This window comes from Eleutherodactylus coqui, chromosome 2, assembly GCF_035609145.1.
Source record: "Eleutherodactylus coqui strain aEleCoq1 chromosome 2, aEleCoq1.hap1, whole genome shotgun sequence".
NCBI classification, from domain to species: domain Eukaryota; kingdom Metazoa; phylum Chordata; class Amphibia; order Anura; family Eleutherodactylidae; genus Eleutherodactylus; species Eleutherodactylus coqui.
Genome location: NC_089838.1, coordinates 24,214,786 through 24,228,760, shown reverse-complemented (window position 1 = coordinate 24,228,760; position 13,975 = coordinate 24,214,786). Strand labels below are relative to the sequence as shown.

Here is a 13,975-nt window from a genome sequence, read left to right as displayed (position 1 = left end):
TACACACACTATATTATTTATTTTTATATATATATATATATATATATATATATATATATATATATATACACACACATATCAGGATTCACCATTTACAAGCCACAGCTCACCTCCTCCCCCTCCTTGCACAGATCACAGAGTGTGCCCACAACACTCTCCCATAGAAGTCAATGAGTCATCTCCAATGATCCTATGGTCCATTAGGTTGTTGTTAAGCAACTCTCTGAATGTTAACTAGAGTTTGGGCAAGATGGCTACCTGCATAATTCTATTCAGAAAATTGTACTTTAAAAAATATTAAATTCTATCAGAAAATAAAACCAGATTTTAAAAAGTATACATGATTAAAAGGTATGGATAATATATTCCTGGTGGCCTAGAGGATTGAAGGATTTAAAGGGAATGTTATAGTATTAGCCCTTTCTGTATCCTAGACCAGAATGATATGGTATATAAAGTCAGTTCCCCCTTTAACAGATTTTTTTGTGTGGAAATTGTGGCAACCATAAATGTATCCTGTACAAAGAGATGCCCCCCCCCCTCAATTCTGCATTTACCATCCCAAAGATCAGCAATCTGTTAAAGAATTCCAACAATGTATATAAGGACCATAGGTCCCATTTATTAAACCTGTCCTGGACAGCCAATCACAGCACGGTTTCCATTTTACCAGAGCAGTTTAAGCAATCACAGCTGAGCTCTGATTGGTTGTACTGGGCAAAATGACAATTTTTTGAAAAATAAGTCCTGAAATTACTTATATTAAAAATGGCAACTGTGTACACCTTAAAAGAAGAGGGGTCGGGGTCCGGGAAGATGGGTCTTGTACTCACCAGGTCTCTGGTTCCAGTGCTCTGCCCCAGTGAAATCAGAGTGAACACTTCTCAACTCTTTTCCAAGGCTGTGTGTACACTCTCCCATAGAGATCAATGACAATGCGCGTGCGCACAGCCTTGTCAGGAGAGTTGAGCTGTGCGCGTGCAGATTTCTCAGTGGCACCACGGTGAAACGGAGCCAGTATAGAAAGCAAGGTGATGCCCTAGGTGATGACAGATGCCCTTTAACCCCTTAATGATGCGGCCCTTCTTTTTTCACCCATTTTCGTTCCCCCCCCTTAAAAAAAAAAAATCGGAACTCCTTTATTTATCCGATGATGTAGCCGTATGAGGGCTTGTTTTTTGCGGGACGAGTTGCTTTTTTCAATCGTACTATTTAATGTACCATATAATGTACTGAAAAACTTTAAAAAAAATCTAAGTGGAGTAAAAAGGACAAAATAAATGACATTCCTCTATATTTCGGTGCATCTTGTTTCTACGGCGCACAAACTGCAACAGGAATGACATGATACCTTTATTCTATGGGTCAGTACGATTACTACGATACCAAACTTGTATAGTTTTTCTTTTTTGCTGTACTATTTGTATTTTTATATTAAAAGACATTTAATTTTTTTAAAATTTTCTGCCATCTTCTGCGCGCAAAAACTTTTTTATTTTTCTGTCGACATCATTGTGCGAGGGCTCATTTTCTGCGGGATGTCCTGTAGTTTGTGTTGGTACCATGTTTGAACACATAATGACTTTTGATCACTTTTTAGTGCATTTTTTTCTGGGAGAGGGGGTGACCAAAAAAGTGAAATTCTGTTGTTCTTTATTTATTTTTTTTTTTTCGGACGAAGTTCACTGTAGGGGGTAAATAATGCGTTACTTTGATAGGTCGGACTTTTACGGACGCAGCGATACCCAATGTGTATTTTTGTGTAATTCTTTAGATTCTTTTATTATAAATATGGAAAAAGTTTTTTTTTTACTTTTACTACTTTTTTTCTTTAATACTTGGCAAAACTTTATTGTTCCGATTGTTACTTTTTTTTTTAAGTCCGCACAGGGCACAACATTACATCATAATGTGATCGGACAGGCAGTCTATCAAGCCACCCCACGGGAATGGCTTGATAGGCAGTCTGCTAAGACAGCCCTGGGGCCTTTCAGAAGGGGACATCTCATTGCGGCGGGTACATATGGAACATTTAAAGTGTTAATAGCGCTGATGCAGCTATTGCCGGCGGGTGTCCGCTGTAATAAACAGCCGATGCCCGCGCTGTATGAAGAGAGGTCGTCCCGCGATCTCTCTTCATACATACCCCGACCCCGCAGGACGTAACTGTACGTCCGATAGCGAAAAGGGGTTCAAGAAACACCTTGAACGGAACGCCACAAATACCACATCTACATTTACTTCGGCGCCCTCAGATCTCGTAAAACGCGCCATTATTTATGAGACTCCACGACTCATGTGATTACATTTTGTGACAAAGCAGAAGAAATAGAGAGGAATTGAAACACAATCAAGCACAAAGTATTAGCTTGAAGCAAGCAAGGCTTACAACAAAGAATTACTGCAAAAAGAAGGAGGGGGGGGGGGGTTGGGGGGGGGGGCGCTAACGCATTTAAATCAACACCTCAATGGCCTTTCCAAAAGGAGAAATCTATAAACTTTTAGAAAACTTGACGAGGAATCTGCTTCCTCAACACTAAAGATCTCTTTACTTGATATTTCCTCTAACTTGTAGAGCTCGGAGGAGAAAAAAAAAAATAGAAAGGGCTGTTGTGTCTTTGATGTAAAGAAATCAATATATGACTGGTCTTTAAGAACATTTCTCAGTCTGTCATGTGAAAACGGATTAGCACCTCCAACAAAAAGGGTTTGCAGATCAGAGGGCTGAGCAGTGATGCCAGTGAGCATTAGATGGGTGGGGAGGGCTAGGTGCGAGCTCAGGACGGCTGCAGGAGAAGTTTTTCAAAAAGTTTCTTTTTGAATGGCTACATATTAAGACGGCGATTGTCTTGTCCTTGTAGGACGATAAAAAAAAAAAAAAAACATTTATACGTATGTTTGATTATGTATCAAACTATAGTGGCGTACAGACAAATAAATATAGGAGGTAGGTGGCAGATGTGGAAGTAGGACCCTCGGTGCTTCAGGGGACCCAAATGCTCTTCTGTCACGTTACTACTGACATTACTATAATCCGTACATGCTGGTTGGCATGTCCTGGCACATACTTTGCATTGGGCTCGAGGGTCATCAGGCTGCTACCGTGTTTCCCCGAAAATAAGACAGTGCCTTATATTCATTTTTGTTCAAAATTTACATGTATAGCTGCCTGGACACTATTTAAATTGACTTTTTTAATTGACTGTTAGCAGGGCTTAAAGGGGTTGTCCCGCGCCGAAACGGGTTTTTTGTTTTTTTTCAATAGCCCCCCCCCCCCCGTTCGGCGCGAGACAAACCCGATGCAGGGGTTTAAAAAAAAACAAAAACGGATAGTACTTACCCGAATCCCCGCGCTCCGGTGACTTCTTACATACCTTGCGAAGATGGCCGCCGGGATCTTCACCCACGGTGGACCGCAGGTCTTCTCCCATGGTGCACCGTGGGCTCTGTGCGTTCCATTGCCGATTCCAGCCTCCTGATTGGCTGGAATCGGCACACATGACGGGGCGGAGCTACGAGGACCAGCTCTCCGGCACGAGCGGCCCCATTCACCAGGGAGAAGACCGGACTGCGCAAGCGCGTCTAATCGGGCGATTAGACGCTGAAATTAGACGGCACCATGGAGACGGGGACGCCAGCAACGGAACAGGTAAGTGAATAACTTCTGTATGGCTCATAATTAATGCACGATGTATATTACAAAGTGCATTAATATGGCCATACAGAAGTGCTGAACCCCACTTGCTTTCGCGGGACAACCCCTTTAATTTTGGAGTAGGGCTTATATTTCAAGCATCCTCAAAAAGCCTGAAAAATTATGCTATGTCTTATTTTCAGGGTATGTCTTATTTTCAGGGAAACGGAGTATATAGTTGAAATTCAGGAACATAAAACTTGTTCTCTCGCAGTCGTTGTCGTTAATGCACGCCTTCCAAGAACTTTTTTATTTTCCCGTTGACATACCTTTTTTTTTTTAGTGGAACCTGTTTTACTTTTTGATGGTACTATTTAATGTAGTGAAAAACTTTGAAAATGTATTGAGTGGGGTAAAGTGGGAAATTAATGCAATTACGCCATTGTTCTTTTGGTTTTATGGCCTTCACCATGTAGTAAAAATTGCATTCTACTATGCAATTGGCTCCGATCTGGGCCAATGCAGGCAGGTGTCAACCGTTTAACGCAGGAGGCATCCGCCATTTATGGAGTGGGTGAGTACAATAGTAGCTCAGCGTTTACCACCAATGTTACCACCTTGCAGCACTGGGGTCCAATCCAAGCAAGGGCAACATCTGCATGGAGTTTGTATGTTCTCCCTGTGTCTGCATGGCTTTCCTCCCACATTCTATAAACATACAGATGTGTGAATATACATGATGAGCCCCTCTGTGGGGATAGGGTCCAGAGTAAGTGATGCCAATCTGTGTATGGCACTATATGGCAATAAATTAATAAATATAAACCCCCTCCGACATGACATACATGCAAGTCAAATATCAGGAAGGGGTAAATATAATAGATATACCAAATATTTATGCCCCTTTCCTCACTGAGCACCCTCTTGAGAGGTGGATTATTCTTTTTTGTGTGCATTTACTTCATAAACTATGGCTAAGGGCTAATGCCCACGGCCGCATTTCTGCCACGTTTTACATGGCGGAAATCCGCGCAATGTCCCGCAGTTTTTAAGCTCTATTGAACCCAATAGCTCAATGTTCACGCTGCGGAATTCCACAGCGTGAAAGAAAACGCGGCATGTTCTATTTGCCGCGGGAATATACGCAGCCGGCTTCCATTGTAGTCAATGGAAGCCGTCCGTCATGCTATACTTCCGCTGTAGAACACCGGAAGTATTGCGTGAATACGCAGCCCTGCCCACGGCATCATCTGACATTGCAGGTGCGTCATGCGCTGTACTGCGCATGCGCGCCGGCCCTCCGTGCGGGACACGTACAGCGGATTCAGAGTGGTAAGTATGGGGGTTTTGGGGGGCTTTGTGGCGGACCCCACTGCACTATTCCGCTGGCGGAGTCCGTCATGGCCGTGGGCATGAGGCCTAAAACTTTCCACATTATATGCCTAAAAATTCACCAAATTTTAGTGCATTTTACAATAAGGACGTGGCACAATCACATTATTAAATCTGCCTTGCTGTTAGACCTTTTGCCACTATATAATTTGATATTCGTAGGAGACTCAACAGGCGGCACTTTCAAGAGTTGCTCATTTTTCAGTATAAGCAGTCATAAGTGTGTACAGAAAGAAAACCATCATTTCTGGAAATAAGGCCTGTACCGAGCATTTATCACCAATATTCCCCGCCGCAGGCCGTATCACTAATTTTCAGTTCTCTTTCAGCTGGTTGGTTACAATGTTGTCTCCCATACACAGCACAGAGTAAGCAGAAGATTCTGCTCCTTAATTCTCTGTAACACACATATACAGAAATAACAGCATGTAGATATAATTCCCGTAGTTGTAAATCACTTACCAGTTAGCTGCTACAGCCACAGCTACTTCCCGCCTTCCCTCTTTGACCCTCCCCTCTCAATAGACTTTTATGAGCAGCAGGAGTCCACTGCCTGTTATCAATCTCATCTCTGTTACTACAGATGGATTTCACATGACAACAGGTAGAGAACAGCAAATTACAAGTAAGTGACCCCCCCCACCGGTTAGTGGCCAACTCTTAGTTAAATATTTGCATCTCAATGTGCATATTACTTTAAAAGCTTGGGCATGTACACCCTGCAATTATTACAACCCCTTAAAGGGGTTGTCCCGCGCCGAAACGGGTTTTTTTTTTTTTCAATAGCCCCCCCGTTCGGCGCAAGACAAACCCGATGCAGGGGTAAAAAAAACAAACCGTCCAGTACTTACCCGAATCCCCGCGACTTCTTACTTACCTTAGTAAGATGGCCGCCGGGATCTTCACCCACGATGCACCGCGGGTCTTCTCCCATGGTGCACCGTGGGCTCTGTGCGCTCCATTGCCGATTCCAGCCTCCTGATTGGCTGGAATCGGCACACGTGACGGGGCGGAGCTACAAGGAGCAGCTCTCCGGCACGAGCGGCCCCATTCGGAAGGGAGAAGACCGGACTGCTCAAGCGCGTCTAATCGGGCGATTAGACGCTGAAATTAGACGGCACCATGGAGATGGGGACGCTAGCAACGGAGCAGGTAAGTGAATAACTTCTGTATGGCTCATATTTAATGCACGATGTATATTACAAAGTGCATTAATATGGCCATACAGAAGTGTATACCCCCACTTGCTTTCGCGGGACAACCCCTTTAACTTTACAGGGATGTCAAGAACGTTTACTATGGATGGCCTATCCTAGTGATCAGTGGGGTCGGCTTACCGGGAACCATGCAAATCAGTTAATCACTAAGCCCACCATCAGTGAGGACATCACTGGAAGCATAAAGAGCTGTTCATACTGCGGCAGCTTGGGTTGACACTGAAAGCACAGCTCCCATTGGCTGCTGTAAAGTGGACAGCATTGTCTACCCTGACAGTGAGCTGATCAACGGGGATCCCGAGTGGCAGACCACCACCGATCAACTTGATGACTTATCCTGAGGATAAGTCATCCCCAGCTTAAGTCCTGAACAACCCCTTTAAGATTTTATCATAGAGCCCGCCGGCTGCTCCGCCAGTTTGGGGGAACGAAGAATTTTCCATAAAAGTCTGTCCTACTAATATCCCTTTAATCTCAGATGACGGATGGTTTAAAAAATTGCCAGGAAGGTTGTGGAACAGATCGTGCGATCATCAGTAGTGTAGTAAGAGATGCCCCTACAACTATGGAAAGTTATATTTAAAGGGGTTGTCCCGCGAAAGCAAGTGGGGGTATACACTTCTGTATGGCCATATTAATGCACTTTGTAATGTACATCGTGCATTAATTATGAGCCATACAGAAGTTATTCACTTACCTGTTCCGTTGCTAGCGTCCCCGTCTCCATGGTGCCGTCTAATTTCAGCGTCTAATCGCCCGATTAGACGCGCTTGCGCAGTCCGGTCTTCTCCCTTCTGAATGGGGCCGCTCGTGCCGGAGAGCTGCTCCTCGTAGCTCCGCCCCGTCACGTGTGCCGATTCCAGCCAATCACGAGGCTGGAATCGGCAATGGACCGCACAGAGCCCACGGTGCACCATGGGAGAAGACCCGCGGTGCATCGTGGGTGAAGATCCCGGTGGCCATCTTAGTAAGGTAAGTAAGAAGTCGCCGCAGCGCGGGGATTCGGGTAAGTAGTAAACGTTTTTTTTTTTTAACACATGCATTGGGTTTGTCTCGCGCCGAACAGGGGGCCTATTGAATAAAAAAAAAAACCCGTTTCGGCGCGGGACAACCCCTTTAAGCTGGATACTAACACAACATTTGTGAGAAGAAACCCTTTAGGTAAGAAGGACTGGCAAATACGCAGCCGAGCAGCTAAAAGTGGGCCAAACCAACACAGTGATTTACAGGAAGAACAGGTGAAACCAGGAGCAGTCATTATAAAGGAAGCGGCAGGACGACCACCGACAGTCCCCAATGAGAAATGAGATCAGATTAAACTTTTCGATAACCAAACTATAAAGTCCTGTGCAAATGAGTTGACCCATCGAGTCCCACATAGTGATAGACAAGGATCAATAAGCAGATACATATTACCGCACCTTTCTGTCCATGCCGGCTGCTGAATTTATCACCAATTTCAGGTCTCCTCGTTTGTCTCAGTAAGATTTTAATGAGAAAAGCTTCTTCGGCGTTGGAGGAAATCATGACTTTTTCGATATAAGACTCGGTGGAGCCTTTATAGCTATAAAGAAAGAACATATAAAACTTTATTAGGATTTTGGTCCTAATGACATCATATACTCTCCGTAGGATAATATCTACTAAGGTCTGATACACTTCAGCTGGTATTTCCCTCCATTCACCCTGCAAATGTCTGGCGAGTTCTTTCAAAGAAGCATCAGCCTGTCCACGATGGAGCAAGGATCATTGTGATTGGACAGTTGAATAATGGAAGAACGTTCTATGGAGTGATGAATCAAGCTGCTCCACCTTTAAATCAGATGGGCGTACCTGGGTGTTGAGGAGTCTGGGTAACACCTTCTGCCTGAGTGTGTTGTGCCAACAGGTAAGTACGGCGGAGGTTCCATTATGATCTGGGGATGTTTTACGTGACATGGACCCAATCCGTCGGTTGTAGTGACAAGAATCATAAACATGGAGGTGTACCCTGACATTCTAGATGACAATGTGCTAACTGACAATGTGACAATACTCTGGGAATGGTCAGCAATACATGTACTCCGGCAAAAGGCATCCTCCTGATTGACAGATATGTTATTGAAGTGGTTGTGTGAACTCTGCACAAATCCTTTGGGCTGGGACGACCAGTTGATTGCCTTGGGTCGCACTCCTGACACGCATAGCAATCAGCTGATTTTCTCAAGGGAAGCCCTGGCCTCCGACACATGCTTGGGAAAAGTATAGCATTCAAGGACAGCCAATCACATGAACGGATGTCCTGTAATACCATTTCGGCACAAGGTCGGCCTGAAAGTGAGTCACTCCTACTGAGTGGCTGTCCATCAGGGGCGTAACTATAGAGGGTGCAGGGGATGCGGTTGCACCCGGGCCCAGGAGCCTTAGGGGGCCCATAAGGCCTCTCTTCTCCATATAGGGAGCCCAGTACTATGAATAAAGCATTATAGTTGGGGGCCCTGTTACAGGTTTTGCATTGGGGCCCAGAAGCTTCAAGTTATGTCTCTGTGCAGCATGGTTTAGGTATGGGTACGGGTACAGATACAAATAGAGGGGGGCCCAGCTCACCTTTTGCATCAGGGCCCCTTAGCCTTTAGTTACGCCCCTGCTGTCCATTCTAGGTCACCCGAGCAGAAGAGCCGCTCTATGATGACACATGAACAGGGGCTGTGCTCTTGGAACAATGCCTTTCAGAGTTATTAGAGGGATTATTATGAAGATAATATATGTAATCTGATTAAAGAACTAAGAAATATTACAAATCTATAGACTTTAATGAAGTCAACTTCTGTCTCTTACTAACTTTACGACTTTAAATCAGACAGATCATTTACCCCCCCCCCCCCCCCCCAACTCCTCCCCACGTCACTTACGTCACTGGCACATCTTTAAACTGCGGTTGCTGAGGCGCACTACTGCCCTCTAGAGAGGTTTGGGTAACAGTTGGCATGGACTTGTTGACAAGCACTTGTTTGTTCTCCACTTTTTCCCCTAGGGAAAAAAGAAACAAATTTCGACATTAAAAAATAAAACAAAGAGAACTAAAATGATAGAATCTGCATGATAATACCGCCGGCACCGCTCAATATTAAACCGCGGACACATATTGGAATAAAACATTTACCTAATTTCACTAATGAAAAAAAAATATATAAAAAATTCCAATATTGGAAAAAATAATCTACTTCTCGATCATCCCAATTTAGAAGATACGGCGAAGACTTGTGGATGATCTGCACCGACGAGTCTTTTATCTGCGGGCAGTGAAGGGCGCAGTGGTGGCTTGCAGACACATTTAATTGCTTCGAAGGGTGAATTGTGAAGGTTTGATTTCAATGTCTATGATATATAACTGGACCAGCGGGTTTTTAAAAACGGTGAATATTTTTTTCCCTCTTTTGTACAAGAAACTTACAAGAATCTCTAAGAGGATTACAGCGGATTTGGTGTTACACGTAAATAAAGCATACTTGTTTAGAGGAATGGATGTAAAATGGAGGTATTTTTATGCAAAACTAATTTTTTTGCAATTGAAATTAGAAATTGTGAAAGGGATTCTGTCAACAGGTTCGTGTTTTTTTCTGAAACTCTTCAACATTTTGAAGGCAGTGTGGTGGTGGGGGGGGGGGGAGGGGGGAGGGGTGTACCACTCGGGATTCCTGCCGATCAGCTCACAAACTGCTACCGGGGACAGTCGGAATAATCTGAAATCCATCCGTAGTGCAGTTGCCCGGTTTGGTATTGCAGCTCTCTCCCATTCACTTCAATGGAAGAGAGGTGCAATACCAAACCAGACCACTGTGGTATAGACAGCATGCTAAGCATTCTGGATGACCGTAGCACGTTCTCATCAGCGAAGGTCCCACATGGTGGACTATCACTGATCTACTATTGATTAACATATCCTGAAGAGAGATCATGAATAGTGCTGACAGCAGAATTATCGTGTGACGGACGGCTTCCATTGACTACAATGGAAGCCGGCCGCGTGTTTTCCCGCGGCAATTAGAGCATGCCGCGCTTTCTTTCATGCTGCGGAATTCTACGGTGGAATTCTGTAGCGTGAACATTGAAATGCAGAAAGCTATCAGATTCGATAGAACCTAATAGCTGCGGGATAACGAGTGAAATGCGTGAAACGTGGCAGAAATCCCGCCGTGGGCATTAGCCCTAAGTCTCTTATAGTGTGCAACCTCCACTGATCACGAGAAATGGGGTCCAGAAGATGCTGAAAGAAGGACATGCGAGCTTTGCATGCATGCTGCTGCCACTCCATTCATTTTAATGAGACTGCCGGAGCTAGCCAAGACGCTAGAACTCAGCTGTCTTCAGTAGTCCCATTGAAATGAATGGAGCAGCGACATGCACACTACACTGCCACACCATACATTCAGGACCTCTATTCTTGTGATTGGCGCAGGTTTGGATCCTGTGGATAGGGGATAACTTTCAAACCTGGCAAAACTCCTTTAAGCTTTATTTGCATACAACTGGAAAGTCCCTTTAACCCCTTGAGTGGCACGCCCGGAAATTTTCCGGGACGAGCTCCACTGCTTATAGCAACATAGCCCGGAAGATTTCCGGGCTATGTATCACTATGGGAGCTGCAGAACACAATGCCACAAGCTGTGACAGTGTGCTCTGCCTGCACAGACCCACAGAGAACAAAGCAAGGGCTTTGAAAAACCAGCAGAAGATATTGCCGATCTGCCGGCAACCTCCTGCTTTGTTTACAGGTTGCCATAGAGACTATCGGCTTGTCAGAAGGGAGAGCTTGGTGCTTGGCTGTCAGAGGACAGCTAGGTACCTGCTCTTACAGCAGAGATCAGAGAAAACCTCCGATCTCTGCTGTGTTAACCCTTTACATGCGGCAGTCTATGTGACTGCAGCATGTAAAGGGCTGTCACTGCAGCATGTAAAGGGCTGTCACCATCGGACCCCCGGAATGTGATCAGGGGGTCCTGATGGGTCCCTGTGGAAGTCCCCTAAAGGGACAAAAAAAAAATTAAAAAAAAAAAAAAGTCACAAAATTATAAAAAAAAACAATAAAAACACTTGTCTCCCTTTACTTTGTAAAAAAAATCAAAAATACAATCACACATGTGGTATCCGTGCATCGTAATGACCCAGAGAAGGAAGTTAATACATTATTTAACCCCTTAATGACATGGCCCCTTTTTTTCTTTTTTCCCCATTTCTTTTTTTCCTCCCCCCTGTTTAAAAAAATCACAACTTGTCCCGCAAAAAACAAGCCCTCACATGGCCATGTCAATGGAAAAATGAAAAAGTTATGGCTCTTCAGACGCAACTGCAAAACTAGTTGAAATTCAATGATTAGACCATTTTAAAAAACCTGCCCTGGTGGGCACGACAGGGTGGTAGGAAACCCGCCACTCAAGGGGTTAAAAGATGCAATCAGACAGCGAGAAGAGGACGGTTCATGCATGTTGATTCAGACATAGTTATGGCCGACGATAGTCACCTGGTGAACAAATGCCATCAGCATCCAAGATTTCATGTCTCCAAATTGGCTTGCGTGTGGTGGCATCTAGCATAGGTCCCATAACTTTATCGAAGGTCAGGTTGCTGTAGCGTTTCAGCGTGCACTTGGCGTTTTTGTAAACAAGACAACGCCCAAAGCCTAGGATTGGAGGAGCAAAAGTTTAACATGGGGGTCACACCCAAACACAACTCATTAAAATCTGAGATTCTACGAAATTTGGCAGAACCAAAAATAGCATTGCTTACTTTGCCAGACATCACTTGATACCCTGCTGTCCTCATCACAAAGGTGTAGATAAACGACCTGTGGCCACCACTAGGGGGAGCTTAGAAGCTCACTGCACATGGTTCCAATGGGACTAAAAGCACTCAGCAGTTATCTGCCCCTAGTGGTGGAACAGGCAGACAAACTTTAATCTTTTCAAAGGATAGTCTCATACGTGGTATCTATCTCACCAGGCCAGTATTTCATGACAACACAGAGCATGTGTATACAACTTTTCATACGTGTTATAGAGATTCATTTTGGACCCTATCCAAATCCCCCCCCCCGCCCCCCTCCCTTCGGCCACCTACAGACGGGCGGAAATTCTGCGGCAGGATTTCCACCCCCGGAAGCTGCCATAGGATTCCATAGCATAGGATCCAGGCATTTCTTCTTCAGTGGCCACTCTTAACATGGCCATTCAGTTGAATAATCTTCAATGTAACACAAACGAGTCCTTCAGAATGGGAGCTGCCCACGCACGGCAGATCTTCATTCTGGCTCAAAGGTGCTACCTGCAAAGATAGATTATAAAATCTATCTAAAGGGGTATTCCAGAACGCTTGCATTGATGACCTCTCCTTAGGATATCAGCTAGGTGAATGGGACTAAGCTTGCAGTACCATTCTGACCCTCTGCCCAGTATACAGTGCTGTGCTAGTTCTGATGCACTGCAAACAGCTGATCAGCTGGGTGCTGGTAGCTGAACCCCCACTGATTAGCTATTCTAATCTTGAGGATAGGAAATAACCTATTCTGCTGGGACAACCCCTTACAACTTGCCAATGATGACATCAAATCAGCGTTGAATTTATCAGGAGACCCTTCATAAGCCTAATAGAGTATATAGTTAGTGCTATATACATTTTTAAGCTCACTTTTAGGACCCAAAAATATAAATTCATAAAAATTAACTTTTAATAAATATTGCTTAAAAACCTTATGGACACACAAACAAAAAAAACCCCGCTATCCGGTAGGGAATGCGAAATTGTATCATACAGTAACACTTCAAGATCAGTATCGATCCTGGACGTTTTCTTTATTATGTCTTTTACGTCCAGAAGATAGCTCTTTTTTTTGGGGGGGGGGGGGGGGGGGGTTGGTTTAAATGTTCCAAAAAAAACCTATGCATTTCTTTCCGAACCTGAACCGTACATGAACACCTACTAAAAGGATCTAATAGACAGCGATGTATTACCTGGGGAACTTTTTATAGTGCGCAGACTATCTGGGTATTGACCAAGACATCACTCTAAGTGATAACTGGGCACTGTTCCTCTAGGAAATATTATTAGGCTATCAAGTACCACATATCAGCTTTGGGGGAATTACTGCAGCGATCACTCCTCATAGTGGGGTGCTAATTCAATACAGTACCTTACCTATACTTACTCATTGCCTCTAATGGATTATAGTCCTAATCTATAAACAATTTTCTGATAACCTTACTCCAGGGAATCATCCCAGGAGATACTTGAGCCCCTGAGGATCCCACGCAGTGGGCGAAACGCGTAGGGAATATTACAAGGTCTATTTTGTGCATAAAAACATCTCATGTCTATTATACATTGGACTATATGAGTTGTATGCAGATTCCGGCTGAGATTACGACATCATGTTCAGGTTCGGAAAAAAATGCATAGGTTTTTTTTTGGAACATTTAAACCAAACCCCCCCCCCCCCCCCCCCCCCCCCCCCAAAAAAAAAAAGCTATCTTCTGGACGTAAAAGACTTAATAAAGAAAACGTCCAGGATCGATACTGATCTTGAAGTGTTACTGTATGATACAATTTCCCATTCCCTACCGGATAGCAGATTTTTTTGTTTGTGTGTCCATAAGGTTTTTAAGCAATATTTATTAAAAGTTAATTTTTATGAATTTATATTTTTGGGTCCTAAAAGTGAGCTTGATAAAGTAGCTGGGGACCTTACTGCCTCTGTGAA

The 13,975-nt window shown here is 44.2% G+C and overlaps 1 protein-coding gene across 1 annotated transcript in view; it reads right to left on the bottom strand.

Moving 5' to 3' along the window:
• Nucleotides 1-13,975, bottom strand: part of POLR3B (RNA polymerase III subunit B) — a 129,399-nt gene that overhangs the window by 29,106 nt on the left and 86,318 nt on the right. Inside the window, exons 21-23 of the mRNA XM_066590492.1 lie at nucleotides 11,744-11,902; nucleotides 9,135-9,252; nucleotides 7,665-7,807 (exon numbers count right to left, since the gene is read on the bottom strand). Of these exons, the coding sequence (XP_066446589.1) occupies nucleotides 7,665-7,807; nucleotides 9,135-9,252; nucleotides 11,744-11,902 (420 nt within the window). The remainder of the gene's footprint in view (nucleotides 1-7,664; nucleotides 7,808-9,134; nucleotides 9,253-11,743; nucleotides 11,903-13,975) is intronic.